Source organism: Furipterus horrens, unplaced genomic scaffold (genome assembly GCF_987537825.1).
Source record: "Furipterus horrens unplaced genomic scaffold, mFurHor1.1.pri manual_scaffold_4, whole genome shotgun sequence".
Lineage (NCBI taxonomy): Eukaryota > Metazoa > Chordata > Mammalia > Chiroptera > Furipteridae > Furipterus > Furipterus horrens.
Window position 1 is genome coordinate 42,686,767 of NW_028327174.1, and position 17,133 is coordinate 42,703,899.

The window sequence follows — 17,133 nt, forward strand, 5'->3', positions numbered from 1 at the left end:
TAAGTGCATGGAGAGGACATAGATACTATCGCTACCTAATTAACTAACCCCGTAAGTTTCTAGTCCACCAGAAAGATGAGTCATTGCCAAAAAGATGTACCGCAAGAAATACTGCAGTTAAATGCCCTGAGTGTATGGTTCCGAGAAAGCGCTAACACTTTAACAGAGGCCACCTGAAAAAGCTTTCATGACAAAGCTAAACCTGGGAAGATGAGTAGACATCCTTCAGATAATTCTATGGTAGGAGTAACAACCTCATGTTTGTCTGTCTCCAGTAGACTTACATCTTTTAAGAACAGCGACTATTTTTATCCTTGTCTCTCCAGCACCCAACAAAGCCAACACTCAGTAAATAAATGGTTGTGGGACAGGGATAGAGAATGCTATGGAAAAGTGCATTCCAAGTTGAAAGGGAAAAGCAGAAAAGGCATTTTTTTTTTAATTTTAGTTGCTACATCATACCCAGTACCTGCGTTGTCCAACTCCAAGAGGCCTCAATGTATCCATGTCAACACACCCCGTCCAGGGTAAATGCTGCGCGGACAGAGCCCGCGGAGGTGTCTGTCACAGGCACCCCTGTCCACACGCTCTCAGCAAAGACATGTGCTTTGCTTTCCTCAATGTCACTCGACAGGCCATGGCTGTATTTTAAAAGTCAGTGTCACTGAGCATTTGAGCATGGGCAGACCACGAAGCCAGAGCTCTCAGGCAAACTCTGGCTCTACCAGATGCTTTGTGACCAAGAGAGAGTTACTTCATCTCTTTCTGCTAAATGTGTTCATCTTAAAAGAATAGTATTACCTGAGTTATTATGAAGATTATGTAAATATATGCAAAATATTTACAAGAGCGCCTGACACAGAGTAGCACTGAACAAATGCTACATATTATTATTTCCAGAGGTAGGCAGCTAAAGCAATGGCCAAGTCACCTTCTTCCAGAAAAGTGATTGCTGAGATTTCCCACCAGAGCAGGACAGGGATATGATGAAATCAGATAAAGAAGCTGATGCCACCAGCACTGGTGGCACTGGTGCTCCCCTGTGGCACTGCTCAGCTTTGTTGTGAAATGAGGCTCTTGCCATGAGGCTTTTGACACAAATTCCAGACTACACCATTCCAAATGGTGGTGCTCATATTTAATGAAAGGCCTGAGCATAAAGTATGTAGAATTTCCAACGAGCTTAGAATATCTACAAAACTTGGCTATTTTCTCTCTCTCAACATTCAGGGAAATTAAATTTTAAATATGGAAAAACATTTTGAGGTTTTCTGATGACCACAGGTTTTCCTCACAATGACCGAAGTTTTCGTTATAGAAGTACTGCTACTACTGACTCTGAAGGCCAGAGAAAATGAAAAGGTAAAGCAATGAAAAGAGCTGTAGACAGGAAGGACATAAAAAGGAACCCAGTTGGAGAATAATAAGGAAAACAGTCTCATGTGCTTTGGACTAAAGATGGCGAAGACTGCTTGCTACTTGAGGTCTACCAGCAGGTTCTCCTACATCATTAGATGTGTTAAAGCCAAGGACATCAATGTGAAGTCAAATGTTTTATACAGAAATGACATAAATAACTTCATAGAATTCATGTTAACAGAATTCCATTCTCTCACTGACAACTCATTCAAGGAGGGTGTTGCAACACTACAAGACAAACACAATTAGGTCATAATCCTCTCTATAATTCTTCAATGTCAATGCCACAAGAAATAAAAGGGGGAGGGTAGTGCACATGAACAAATACTGTGTATGGAACAAGAAAACAGAGGAAGTTAAATGAAGTTTTACTTTACATGTTAATTTCCTACCAGTAGACAGCATAAATCCAATGTAGAAATCCTGCTCTAAAAAAAGCTGAAATAGAGAAATTGGTGGGGAAGAGCTGGTAGACCATACACACTTGATTGCAAAAAAAATAAATAAAAGTATTAGCTGATTATTTAAAAATCTGGCTAATTCTGGCTAACTATGCTTGTCTTAAATAAAATTCTTCTTTGATATTAATGTGTAACTGCACAATGTTTTGATCAAAAAAGATTTTTGATCAAAAGATATTTTAACATTTACATTGCATTAAGGAATAAGAATTCAAAGAGTTCTTGCGGGGGTGGGGGTAGAGGTGGGGAGTGATATATTTAAAAGAATTATTCAATACCCATACCATACTAATTACAAGGTTCAATATACAGCTACAAATTGTGTTCCAGTAGAGGGAGCACTAGAACAGAGACTGACAGGAGAAACTGACGCAAATCTACAATTATTCCAACAAACCCAGCACTATACATTTATATATCAATTCTCCATAAAGGTTTTGAACACTGGTAAAAATCAGAATTTAGAGGCTTCTTGACATTCCTTACCCAGGCACTAAATTGTCGCTTAAAATGAATGGTAAAGTTAAATGCTAAAACTATGGAGAAAGGGTTAAACTGTTTGCTCTTTGGCTAGGTATGTGCTAAATAGTGATAACAGTACTAAGTTCTTGTAGTTTGCTCTTTCTGGACAACATTTTGTCTGTGTTATTCATGAGAGATCCAGGGTCCCAGATAACAGTCAAATAAAGCAAAACTGCAAACTCAAATTCCTTCAATCCTCTGTACACATCCATAGCTAAAAACTTTCATTATAGGTAAATACTGCTAAACAAATCTTCTGATATGTGATTGTGTGAAAAGGACATATAAAATAAGATTACCCTGTAAAACAGTAAGTTTTGGAACCTCAAAATTTGTGTTGAAGGGGTTCAGAACAGGCCTCTCCAAGGGGAGCCGCTTTGGCATGTGAATTATTTTGAGCTGAAGGCAACCAAGATGCTGAGGGCTCAAGAGAAACTTTTATCTCTCCGTTAAGGAATTTAAATAAATAGGAGACTTGTCAGCCTGCAAACCAAGTGTGGCCGGTTCGATTCCCAGTCAGGGCACATGATTAGGTTGCATGACAGGTCCCCAGTTGAGGGGGGAGTGAGAGGCAACCACACAGTGAAGTTTCTCTCCCTCTCTTTCTCCTTTCCCCTCTCCCTAAAAATAAATAAACAAACAAATTATTTTTAAAAAAATAAAAATAAAAATAAATAAATAGGAGACTTCCAGCCAAGATGGAGGCATAGACTGACACTCTATGTCTCCCTCCACAACTAAGAAGGAATACAACTACCTTAAAACTAGAGACACCCAGAAGTTCCAGAAAATCAAACTGCATGGAAGTCCAACAAACAAAGATATAAAGAAGAAATACTCATCCACACAGATAGAAGGGACAGAGCCGGGGCAGAGAGTACGTGGTATGGTGGCAGCAGCAGCAGTGGCAGGCCGGCAGAAAGCCAAGTCACATGTTTTAAAAAGTCAGGAGGGACACCTGGGGAGCATTCCCAGCTCATCATCAGACCTAGCAGCTAACAGTCTCAGCACTGGGGAAAATCAAGCCTCATTGCTTCTGACTATGCAGACCAGTGGGGGTTGGGGTGGAGGCAGAAACTGCCAGTCTCAGCAGAGTTTGCTTGTTTAAAGGGCCCCCATGGTCCTAGAACGTCGGCAGACCCACCCCCTCTGGGAACAACAACCAGGGCAGCAGCTAGAGGGGTGCCAGTCTGGTGCCGAAGTGGGAGAGGTGCCTGGAAAAGGGGCAAGTGCTGGGCAAGTGGCATTGTTCCCTCTCGGACCCCTCCCCCACATACAGCACCACTACGTGGTGAAACAGGTCACCCTGTACTTAAGAATCCCTAAGGCTCCGCCCCCTACAACGTGTAACAAAGAGTGACAGCTCTACCTGGGATGGGGAAGCAAACACAGAAGCCTGTCAGAATGAGGAGATCAAAAAGTATGGCCCAAAAGGGGAAACGGATGAAGGTTCCAATGGGAGAACTAAGTGACAAGGAGATAGCCAACCTAACAGATGAGGAGATAGACCACCTAACAGAGGCAGAATTCAAAACACTGGTGATAAAGATGCTTACAGGTTTGACAGATATGCTTGAGTATGGCAGACGCATAAGGGAAGAAGTGAAGACTATGCTAAGTGAAATGAAGGAAAATCCACACAAAACCAACGGTGAAGGGAAGGAAACCGGGGTTCAAATCAATGATTTGGAACATAAGGAAGAAAAAAACAGTCAACCAGTGCAGAATGAGGAAGCAAGAATTGAAAAAAAGGAAGAAAACTTCCCAAATTTCGCGAAGGAGATGGACATATAGGTCCAGGAAGCACGGAGGGTCCCGGGCGAGCTGGACCCAGAAGGGACCACACCAGGACGCATCATGACTGAAATGTCAAAGGTGAAAGATAAAGTCAAGAGTCCTAGGGGCACCAAAAGAGAAGTGGAGAGTTGCCTACAGGGAGTGCCTATAGGACTATCAGCTGATTTGTCAGAGGACACTTTGCAGGCAGGAAGGGACTGGCAAGCAGTATTCAATGTGGTGAAAGGCAACCTGCAACCAGGATTACTCTATCCAGTAAAACTATCATTTGGAATGGAAGGGCAGATGAAGTGCTTCCCAGACAAGGTGAAGCTAAAGGAGCTCATCATCACCAAGCCATTATTACATGAAATGTCAAAGGGACTTAAGAAAAAGATCAAAACTATGAACACTAAAATGACAACAAACTCACAAGTATCAACAATTGAATCTAAAAAATAAAAACAAAATCCAACTAAGCAAACCAGAATAGGAACAGAACCATAGGTATGGTGATCATTTTGGAGGGTTATCAGCTGGGAGTGGGGAGGGGAGAAATGGGGAAATGGTGCAGGGACTAAGAAGCGTAATCAGTTGGTACAAAATAGAAAGGGGGATGTTAAGAATATAGAAAAGGGTGAAGCCAAAGAACTTAAATGCAAGACCCATGGACATGAACTAAGTGGGGTGGGATTGCTGAAGGGAAGTGGTGTACTGGGCAGAGGGGAGCAAAGGGGGAAAAAATTGGGACTACTTAACAACATAATCAATAAAATATACTTTAAAAAATTTAAATAAATAAAATCTTAAAAAATAATTTAAATTAGGATCCTCACCCATAACAAGAGGTATAGCCAGAGATAACTTTGTTATGACCTATCCATAGGGCAGGGCAAACATCTATTTACTGAAAATCAGCTCCTTATCTTTCTGATGACCTTCCTCTCCTCTGAAGCCCCAACGTGCCTTTCCTCAATGTTAGCTCAAAATGCCATCCACACCTATTTCAACTCTGTTTCTGAACCTCTCATGTATATTCATGTATGTGGGGTTCCTATACATACGTACGCCATTAAATTTGGTTTGGTTTGGTTAATGTAATCTGTCTCGTGTGTATCCATTAAACCAGATAAAACCTAGAATACATTTTCTTCCTTACCACCAAGTCCTATCTGAAATTTGCATCAAGTTTAAAGTTTGAATCGCAATGGTAGGAGGGCGGAGACAATGGGCCTCAAGTCGAGGATAAAAGCAAAACATACCTGAGGCACCTCTGATGAAACCAAAAACCTAAAACAGCACCCTATTCACAACAGGTGCTCAAAAGCTGCTTTTGTTGTACCTCATCAAGGAAACTAAAATACAAATACCCTTGATTCAGATGCCTCTTTTACAGCCTCATTTAGTAGAGATGAACAACGATACTTACTGCTTGATCTTTTTTAGAGGTTTCTGTTGAAGGACCCACCACCTCCTCCAATTCCAAAAATTCATGGCCACACGTCATGCTTTACCCAACCTGTAGCATCTCAGCCAAGGATTTCTAATACCAGAATATATTCAAAGAGGCATGAGCTTTTGGCGGGGATGGGGGTGTAGAGTGTAAAAACAGAATGGTGGGGATCAAATTCAAGGGATGTTTAATCTGATCACATCATTTGTAACTAAAAGCCTCTAGTGACTGTCCCTACATAGGCCTGGCCAAATAAACACTATTCAGTCTAACCACGCCCCTCCCACCAAAAAACAAACCTCATTCCAGTTTCATAATCACCCCCCTGCCACGCTGCGCTCACTTTATGCTCCAAACACTGCTTTCATTTTTGTGCTTTCACACCTGCTGCTCACTCTACCTTAAATGCCCAGAATGGTAATAGAGAGTGGTTTTGTTTTTTGAGTCCTGACTTTGTACCCATAACCTTGCCATTCAATTGCTACAGGCTATTTCCACATCCAGCATTAGGGGACCTGTTTCACACCTATTCCAAAAAGTCAGAAGATTAAATGAGATAACATATATAAAGTAATAGCATATAGTTAGTACACACTAAAGCACTAATGTTAGTTCTTTTCCCAGCTCCTTCTACATCTGTTGAACTCCTTCTCACCCTTCAAACCCCAGTTTAAATCACTGTTTCTGTAAAACCTACTTAATTCTGTATTCTGCTTACTTTCTCCCTCCCCAAAAGAATCAACTACCCACACTTTAGTGTGTCCAATGGCATTTAGAGAAACCTCCATTGCATTTTAATTGCTTGTGGGTGGTCTCTCTGTTCCATTAGATAATGAAAACCTCCAAAATAGGGTTTTTACCTAATTATTGCCTACTTCAAATCTGACAGAATCAATTAATGGTAGTGTAATTAGCATTTGTCGAAAAGTGATTTCACTAAATTGTTACAAACTAAAACCCTTAGATGCCCTTTCAAATACTGTATGATATAGTATTTTTAAAAAAAGGAAGAAAAACAATCCTAACTTAGAGTGGTACCCTACCAGTGACAGAATTATTTTAATGTTTCTGCTTACTATTTATTCATTTACTTCATTTATTCAACAAGTGCCTCTTATGGCCAAGGAATACATCGCTGAACAACATGAACACAAAACTCTGTCCCTGTGGGCCTTATATTTACCACAGGAAATCTGTGAAAGAAATTACTATACCACTACAAACATGTAAACATTAACTAAGTGTCAAACAAACAAAAAACCCTCCTGACCACACATAAAATTGAACTACTTAAAAAGGTAACATGAAATTAACCCGGATTTAGTCTTTCAAACAAACAAAACTGATTCAGTGTTTCTAAAACAATGCTCATGTTAGGGACCCTTTTCCTTGTAGGTAAAAATAATTCTTGTACCTTCCCTTTTGGGAGGTTAGTCATCATTGTCAGTTTTAAGGATTTTACATGCACATTACATCCTTCCCACAGATCCTAATCTGAAATGTGGCGCTGCTCCGTGTGGCATATTTCAAAGCCTGTTTAGGACCTTCAAACATTCTTCATTTTATAATTGAAGAGGTTTTACAAAACTTTGTATCAGGGGTTCTACTCTAAGGGGTTCTTTCCCAGGAGGGACATAGGCCTTACTTACCAGGACTGAATCAGGGCCTCATCCCAACTCCGTACACAGTCAGTGAGGCAAGCCACTCAGGCACCACAGGACGAAGCTATGAGACACACAGGTGCCCACACCTCCTGCGCACCAACCTTTCCAGTCTTCCCTCTTCATCCTCTTTGTTGAATCCAACCTGACACCTGAGCATGTCCTATGCATTCCTGTCTTTATTCATTCCCTTAGCATAGAAGGTCTGTTCCTCATTTCTATTGTTAAAAGTACTACTTATCAACCTACCATTTCCATCAGGAAAAGCTTCTGGCTTTTCCTCTGCTCAGGGTAACCTTTGCCCTTTTGAGTTCATCAGCTCGGAGAGCCTTCCTTATGGAACTTAGCAAGTCCTATCTTGCTTTAGTCCCACCCTGCTACCCTTACTCGAGTCTGAACACTCCTCAACAAGGGCTCAACTTCCCTGATAGATAAAAGTGTCAACATAATGTCCAAATACCCAGTACTTGCTATAGCTCAGCACTAGGAAGCCTCATTCAGAGATCTCTGTAAAACATGGTTCAGCTTAAAAATCACAAATGAGATTCAATCCCGCTGAAGAAATCCTGCTACCTAAAATTGTTATTTCTATGTCAGAAGAGACAAAAAAAGGTGATCTGCGCATCCCAAGCAGAGAATGCCGAGAAAGAGAGTCCTGATCATTTGACCTGAACTTGAACGCTAGGTTATTTGTTGAGTGGTCCTGAAGGCAAGCAGTTCCTATAAAAGAGGTTTCACTTCAGTTGTACTTTTTGGTCATTTTGGACTTTAATGTGCAAATTTAACACTTTACCGAAAGCCTTGCTCTGCTTCACTAATTAACAGTGCAATGAATAAATAAAAGGAGACCAGTAATGACAGCTTTGGGATTAAAAAAAATTAAGTAAACTGGGGTTCAGGCTTAGGGTTCCTAACGTGAGTTGTTGTTAAATAGGGCTTGCTTCCCCTGGGAGCCTACAGAGAAGGGGTGAAAAGCATAAATGTCAAACAAGTGGTGAATGGACAGACCATCAGGAGCCGTGGGTTGCAAGGGTTTTCATCAAGCCCCAGCCATAGGGAAGAAATACATCAAGTGCACCCTACAGGAAACAAAAACTGAATTTATGAAATGCAACATTTGAAAAGCATCAGCGGTGCGTCTTGGAAAAACTACAAGTGAGACTTAAGTCTCAACCCCCTACTTTCCCTCAAAAGTGCTTTCTAATACTGAGCACATTCCAAATAGCTCTGTCTGCCAAGAACTCACCAATTGTACTTACCTGCTCAGCAACCAGGGTGAAAAAATCAATGCCAGGGCACCCTTAATCCCTTATTTTCTAAGTAAATTGCAAATATCTATCTTGCTGGGCATTTATCCACAGAGGGAGTAGCTCCTAACTGAATTTAGGAAGTGAACATGACCTTTAATAGATAATTTGATTCCCAACAGGAAGTCAGGAGAGGCAAAACAAAGAATGAGTGAATATGGATTTAAAGGAAAAAGTAAAAAAAACTGAGAAGCAAGGAATTCGTTTGAGGAAGAGATGAAAGCAAAAGGCAATACACAGAGTAAAAGAAAAAAGAAAAAACATTAATACTCCATCTAAAGATAAATGACTACAAAAGTAAAGAGAAGGGGTAGCAGAGAGTAGTTTTTGAGTGCAGAATTACTTAACTTTAAAATTAACTTACTGTGACTTTCAGACTGATTGGATTTGGACTTTGGAATTCTAGAAAAGCAAAGGAGCTAGCAATGGAGAAACAAAGGGAGACAATGCAGGAAAGGAAAGAGACCCTCCCTCATAAGCTGTGCGGTGGCATCAGGTAGGGCTGGATCCAGGAAAAAGCTGGTGATGAGCGGGGTTCTTGGCAGTGGTCAGAAAAACAACAATCAGGCGGATTCACGTGGGCTCGGGCGGGGGACTACACCAACCCACCCACCCTCAACCCAGGTGAGCCTTGAGAGGCGAAACTAACAGGTGGGCTCTACCCCGGCAGCAGCAGTGGAGGGAGAATTCCCGGACCCGGCCAGACCCGACGGGGACCCCGGAGGCGCAAAGGGAGCGCAACGACCAGGGTCAGGAGCGGTGATGCCAGGGACCCTCGGGATCCCTACTCAGAGCCGAACTCACCGATGCCAAGCCCTACGACCAGGCGGCCGGCAAGCAGGGTCTCCTTGCTGTTCGCCGCGGCCAGCACCGCGGAGCCGGCGGTGAAGAGCGCACTGGCGAGCAGGATGGCGGCCCGGCGGCCGAAGACGCCGTTCAGGGCCCCGCCGGCCAGCGCGGAGACGGCGGCCGCCCCCACGGTGCTGGACACCAGCAGCTCCTGCCACAGCGCGTCCAGGCTGAGCTGCCGCTTGAGCAGCAGCATGGCCCCCGACACCACGCCGGTGTCATAGCCGAAGAGGAAGCCGCCCAGCGCGGAGAAGACCGCCACCACGTACACGAAGGCGGGGGTCTCGTCCTGCTGGAACTGCTGCCGCGCCGCGCGCTCCAGGTCCCCGACGCCGCCGCCCGCGCTCGCGCTCTGCAGGCTGCTGCTCGACTCGGCGGCCGCCAGGAGGCTGCGCTCCCCGGCCGCGCTCGCCGCGTCCGGCTCCTGCTGCTTCCTGCGCCGCTCGCCCTGGAGGCTGCTCAGACTCCGCAGCGTGTACTCCACATTCTCGCTCGCCTTGCGGGACATAGGGCAGCAGGGGCCCGGGGCTGCCCGGGCGGACGAGGCTCGGCGGGCCGGCGCTCTCGGAGGGATGGACAGCCTGTGCTGGCAGGAGCGAGCGCCGCCGCCTTCCTCCTCCCGGTTCCCGCTCCGGGTGCCACGACAGCAGCCGCCACGACCGCTCCGGGGAGAAAGTTGCTGCCCGCGGAGATCCGGCGCTGCGGAGTTAGAGGCTGGTGGGTCTCACTCGAGACTCACGCCCCACGCCTGCCGAGCTGGCGCTGCGGAGCCGGCGGGAGGCGGGACCGCGGGTCACGTGCAGCCCAGCACACGCGGGGCAGAGCCCCGGAGATACTCCGCCCCCCCTGGGCGGGACCAGGCTCAACCAGCTACGGGCCCCGCCCCTAGGTCGAGGGCAACCTCTAAATTAGGCTCTTTAATTTTAGGGCTCTGGAATCCGTAAGGCATTAACCCTGGCTTGGGGGATGCAGCTGGGAAGCTGGCCGATTTGGGAATGCCAGGCAATTGGCTTCACACCGGGGGAAACAGTCTACATTGCACAGTTTGGAAGGTTAGGGAGAGAACCCCTTAAAACATCCTGATCTGCCTTCTGCCAGCCTGGGGTTGGCCACAGCTGGGAAGGGCCAAGATCATATGTGTGTGTGTGTGTGTGTGTGTGTGTGTGTGTGTATTTATAATGTATGTGTATATATAAATATTTGTGTGTATGTGTATATATATAAATAAAATCTTGGTGTGGCACGTAGCAACTACCCTTCATTTTAAAATATTGTAACATAAATGAGTTTGTTGTGAAGCCATTCAGGACCGTGTTCTCCCATTTGTATGAAGAGTTTTCTTTCATTTCCAATCCGTCTTCAATCTATGCTTATTTTAAACACATGGTATATAGCTTGATTCTTTGAAGACAGAGATCATGTAGCCTCCCAGGTGAATCCCAAAGCTACTTCTGTGGATCCCCAGTGTGTAAAAGAAAATCCATATTTACACATTTCACTCTTGTATTAAGCAGGTAGTTCCCAGTGATAGAAAGGAAACCCAAGAATCTGATTTATGATTTAATAGAAAAGCTTCACCTCCCTCCCCCAATGCGCTTACCAAAAAGAAGGATGTCTTCTCTCCTGAGAAATCCCTACTGCTGCCCTCCTTTTACAGAGGCAATTCGAACTACTTCCTTTGCAAGACATATTTGCAATTTTTGCGACTAGGGTGATTTTTTTGTTTTGTTTTGTTTTTTTAACTGATGAGTTAATTACCCATTGTTCGCTTTTTTCCTCTTCGATTTAAATCACTTCTAAATCATTCCATACAGTTCACTTCGGAAGGGAAACATGACTTTGTGTCTCTGATTAATTTCATTCTTCAGGCTGAGGACAGGAAGTAAAGCATTATATGACTGTATTCCTTACAGTTTCTGTGCCCTTTATTTCCCTTATTTTTGCAAAGGATTTCTTAGCCTTAGTCCTATTTTCAAGTAGTCCAAAACTTTTTTCTCTTAGAAAAAAATGACTTTATCGTTTGTGTTAATAGTTATATTAGAATTGTCAAAATTGTTTTTATATGGATTATCAGTCATGATTATCTCCCATAACATAGCGCTTTCTTTTCCAGCAACAATTAAAAATAAATTAATAAGTTAAGGGGATTAATTTTTTAAACTTATTGTGTGGCTTCAAAGCAAAGCTATATCATCGTTTTCTGGGATAAGTTAAACAGAGAGAGCTTTTAGCTCTGGAGCAATGAATTTCTTAATACCCAAGGGTCAGAAAAGATTCAGGTGAGAGCGCTTGTTCCCTTTACTCCTACATAGTAAAACTGCGCCACCTGGTGGTGATATGGTTCACCGCTTCTGATGAGAACGGCCCCACAGATGAGATCAACTGGTAGTATTGACAGTTCTCTTGTTGAGATGAAACAAACTGCCTTTTATTCTTGACAGGTGTAGTAAACACCTTGCCCCCTGAGCATCCCTTGTTGGAAATGCAACTTTGTGTAACAGAACACTAAACTACTTAAATGGTTCAGTTCAATATCATCAGGGTATTTAAATACAATCAGGTTACACCTGAAAAGAAATATGACATAGAAAAAAGGCACTGAGAGTTAAACAGAGTTTTTCTCAGCCTATGAAGGGAACCAAATTCAATTTAGCACCACAATGTGAGTCTAAAATGGGGTTCCCACGGCCTACCCCAACTGCAGATCATGGAAAGCTCATCAACTGAGAATCAGAAGACACGCGTCCCATCACTATCAGTGTTTTACTCTACACCTTTTGACAAACCACTGGGTTTGTTTTTGCCTTGTTTTCTCATTTGCAGATGATATAAAGGTGCAGCAACTACTCATTAACTAGAATAAGTGTGAAAAAGTATTTTGAAATATAAGTGCTATTGCCAAGTAAATAATTATAAGCATCATTATTGGTTTACAAGGTGAATTCAAAAGCCCCAGTTTGAAGTACATTTGCTTTGCAATCTCCAGGAATACCAAGGGTTCACTGTACAGAAGGGAAAGAATAGAGAGGGGAGTTTTAGCTGTACTGCTACAGATCCTGAATATCAGGCAAGAGCATTCATTAATTCCATAGAAGTTGTTGTGGTTGTTATTGAAAGGGGATGGTGTGATTGTTAGCAGTGTTGCCTTTAAGTTTGTTGAATATTTATCTTCAATTTCACAAAAATTGCATACTTGTACAGCAACCTAACAATAAAGATAACACAACAATTCCTTCCCAATCATCTCCTCCACCATATAGTCCCTTTTTCCCAGAGATAAGCCCTCCTACTATTTTGAAAAGTATCTTTCCAGAATGTTATGCGTGCATATATGTGCATTTACATGCACACAGTAAAATACGGAGGTTGTTTTGTTTGTGTTGTTTTGATTGCAAAAGAAAGAAAACTGGTTAAACCCAAATCAAAATTATAGCAGCAAAGAAGGATTCATTGGCTCTTATCTTTGAAAAATGTGTGGTAAACTGGTTTCAGTACAGCTGGATACAGGATTCAAACACCAGGATGTCCCCAAGAGGAGTCTTTGTTCCAACTCTGCACTCTGCTTCTTGCTACTTAGGCTCCATTCTCAAATTCCATGTGGTGTCCAGATGGCAACAAAAAGCTCATCACTATATGCTATTCCACTCAAGTCTGGGGGACAGAAATAGAGCTTCTTTTTCGGCAGTCCCAGCAAACTTCTTATTGTATCTGGTTGGAGCTGTTAATTACATGCCCATCCCTGACCCAGTTACTGCAGCTGGGTGATTGCAGTTAGAGAATCAGGTGAGGGCCATTCAGTGCCCAAATCTTGAGCTCTTAGTGAAAGTGTATCATATGGGCTGAGGTTGTTGGGGGGTTTCCATAAAAAATATGGGGAACAATTTTGTCAGAATGTTACAGAAACAGGGGAGTCCAAAAACAAACCCCAGAGTTTGCGGCTGGGAGATAGGGAAAAGGAAGCAGCTTTCAGGATGCTCTTGCATGCCTGGAGCTAGTGGCTGGAAACATTGTTGCAAAGATCCACTTTACTTCCAAGACTCAGGAAGATGGGAGGGATCTTGGACTGTGGGCTGGTAGGGAAGAAGCAGACAGAGCCTACGTAGGGTTCTGTGAATGGTCAGGACGGTTTGCAACACCCACTGCGTGAGAGGACGCAGTGAGGGAGAGAGAGGATGCAGGGAGGAAGAGAGAAGCAGCTGTGGACATTTTGGGCTGGCTCTGGCTCTAGGAGGCTCTCTCTCTCAGGCTCTCTCTCTGGCCCTCACTCTCTGGCTCTTGTGGGCTCCCTCCATGTGGCTTGGAGAAGGGGTCTCCAGGCTGCTTAAAGAAGAAGCTCTCGCCAGACGGTTTTGAGAAGGAGAGGAGATCCACGCGGTTTACAGGAAGAAGGCAGTTTATAAGGAGGCTGAGAATCCAGGAGGTTCTGCATTGAGAGCTGGAGGGAACCACAGCCCGGAAAGGACCTCCCCAATCAGAACTGAGTGATTGGCAGCTACTGGTAAAGCTGAACTGTGCCTAGGAAGTAGGGAAACGGTGTTTCTGACTTTCCTAAGACTGGCCAGGTCTGGGAGGGGGAGGCAGGACGATGTGTAAATAAACAATTCTTTTTCTTTTCACCAAACTCTGGTATTCAGAGTTATAATTCTGGCGGCGGGCAATCGGGCCCCTAACTAAACAGCCCGTGGATTCTGTTTCAATCAGAGCAGCCCAGGGGTTCTGTTACAAGAAGACAGGCAAATAAATACTGGGCAATAAAGCCAACAGATTTGAGTGATCATAAGTAACTAGTAAAATAACATGGCACAGAAACCAAGTAAAGCATTTAAAGAAGGAGGAAATGGCTAAGAGAAATATATTGCATAGAGATAAAAAATATAAAACATGAAATCATTGAATTCGATTATTAGAAAGTCAATGGTAATGACCGAATTAATGTACAACATAGTGACTATTGTTAACAGTTGATAATGTTTTTTATCTTTGCAATTTGCTAATAGAGTAGATCTGAAATGTTCTTATTACCAAAGAAAGATAACATGTGAGATGATGGATATGCTAATAGCTTGATTGTAGTACTAATTTCACAGTGTATATGTATATAAAATATCACATTGAACACCTTAAATGTATAAAACTTTTATTTGTCAATCATACCACAATAAAACTGGGGGGAAAGAGAAAAAAAGTAGTCAGTCTGCTGAGAATCGGAATGTTGCTTTGATGGTATTATGTTCAGAAACCCAGTAACTCCAAACTTTTGCCCTATGGATCAGTCCTCATTTTCTGTACATGTAATACACATTAGCCACAACAGAATAAACATATCATATTGTCAATAGGTACAAAGAAAAAGTGTGGGTTCCATGGCCTAATTATGAGGTATAATAACATGTGCTTAGTAGTTCTCCACAAATCTTGCTTTCCTTTGACTTGCTCTGAGGAGGAGGAAGGAGAGAGGTTGAGGGAGGCAGGACTGGAGGGTAGAGGAAAGGATGGTCAGCCTGCCCGAATGGACAATGCGCCATATAGGTTGGCTTAGAGTAGGGGCTTGGGAGAAGGAAACGTAAGAAAACTTGAGGTGTGGATGATGTTTTAACACACATTGACCCTGCCTACTAATAACCATGTTCCAAGTAGGAACAGAACCTATAACAACAAAATATGGTTTCCTCCTCCTTTGGGTGGGGACAGTTGCAATGCCTCTTCCTCCTCAGAAACTTTTAAGAGAGAATTTTCTAGAAGTCTCTTGGTAAATGTAATAAAGGAGAGAATAGCTTAAAGAATTATCAGGATCAAGAGAAAGAGTAAAGGTGTCAGGCATGACTTGAATTTATTTAGATGCTGAAGGGAAAGGAAGACATTTACAGTTCAAGGGCCTTAATAATTATTAATTATAATTGATAGAACAAAGTTCTAAAGAAGGCAGGGAGGTTAGATAATAAGATCATTAGAGGAGAGGGAAAACTAGCCATGAGTAGGAAGAGGAACACTTCTTCCTCTGAGAAAAAGGCAAGCAAAAAGGAATAGCAGGAATGAAGAACATAGTATTCATTACAAGAATGGGGAAAGAGATGTATTAAATGGATAAAGAGTTGGAGTGGGAAGGGAGTGAAACTAGACGTGGTAGGCAGAAAGACCCAAGTTCATATCTTTACTCTGCAACTTATTGCATTTGACTATGTGACCTGGAGCAACTTACTTATTTTCTTTAGGCATTAGTTCTCTCTTCTGTAAAAGAATAATAATAATATTGCATCAGTACTGAGATGCTTATAGTCTTATACACTACAGAAGTGTATTATATTATTGCATAAATCTGAATGTGCATTGGTGGGCATTAGGAATGATATGATTGGTCTTAGAAAAATGGTATCAAAGATCCAGATCCTATCCTTTTCTCCTTTCTGCTATTCTTTGTGTGTTAGTTTTGCCCTCTGCTGGCTTCCCTCAAAATGGTAAGAAGGCTTCAACACTTCCAGGTATTATATTTTTCCAATTTATATAGAAAAGCATGGGGCCTAGTCCCTATCCTCAAATGTAATATATTCCAGGTAGCAAAAGACCACATGACCATGTGTAAAAATAAGTAATAATGCAAAGCATAGTATACCAAATTGTTGCTAGAGATAAAAATTAGAGTGGAGCTCAACTTTGCACAATGTTAAAATATTATTCAGTGACCCAGACGAGTAGCCGTAAAGGATAAGAATTAAAAAAAGAACTTGGCTTACAATTTCAAGAAATCTTTTAATTAAACAGGATCTAGTAATCTGAAATGGGAACAGTGGGAAATATTTGTTTTAAAGTTGAATCATTAATGAAACTAACAAGAATTCACCCTTAAATCTTTAATTGAGAATTAATTTGGTGTGATGTTGGTTTATCAGCCAGTGTCAATCTTTTCTTTGTTATTCTCACTTGAGGACTTTTTTTCCATTGTTTTTGGGGGGTGGGCAGGGAGAGAGAAGAGAGAGAGAGAGACAGAGAAGGGGAGATGAGGGGAGAGAGAGGGAGAGAGACAGAGAGAGTGAAAGAGGGCAATATCAATATGAGAAACAGCGATCTGTTGCCTCCTGTACGAGCTCTGACTGGGTGGGAACCCACAACCGAGGCATGTGTCCTGACCAGGAATTGAAACCACAACCTTTTGGTGTACAGAATGATGCTCCAACCAACAGAGCCAAACAAAGCCAGGGCCAATTTCAAACTTTTGGCCAGTATTGGAAAGTATTTTTCAAATGGATTTTTGTAACATGATGAGCTCCTGACTAATCACTTTGTTTTAAACAAATCAGTAGGCTTTATTTTGCGTTTTGAATCCAAACTGTAAACTCAATTGTAAAAGCAAATCTATCTGAAGTTGTAAGCATGGTAATGTTATGACTCTGCATTTTGAAATTGAGTGAATTTATCATGTTAAATCTAAGCAAAATATCCAGCTGAAACAATTTACTTATATTTTAGAGTTGGCTAATGAAGTTACATAGATAAATTAATAAATTCCTGTCTCGATAACTCAGGAAAACCAGAACTTTTAATTTGATAATACAAACTGTCTAACTCATTGTCCATATAAGTTTCATGGCATTAACAAACTTCCAGGAGTACTTTCAATGCAAAGTAAGATTATTTAAAATATCTTTAAAAAAAAATATTTCAGCAAGAGTGGCCAACCTCAATGTTTC

At 42.3% G+C, this 17,133-nt stretch overlaps 1 protein-coding gene across 1 annotated transcript in view; it reads right to left on the minus strand.

Moving 5' to 3' along the window:
• SLC2A13 (solute carrier family 2 member 13) overlaps window positions 1-10,202 on the minus strand; it is a 293,233-nt gene extending 283,031 nt beyond the window's left edge. Inside the window, exon 1 of the mRNA XM_090275514.1 lies at window positions 9,404-10,202. Within this exon, the coding sequence (XP_090131640.1) occupies window positions 9,404-9,956 (553 nt within the window). The 5' untranslated portion in view covers window positions 9,957-10,202. The remainder of the gene's footprint in view (window positions 1-9,403) is intronic.
• Window positions 10,203-17,133: the final 6,931 nt, after the last annotated feature.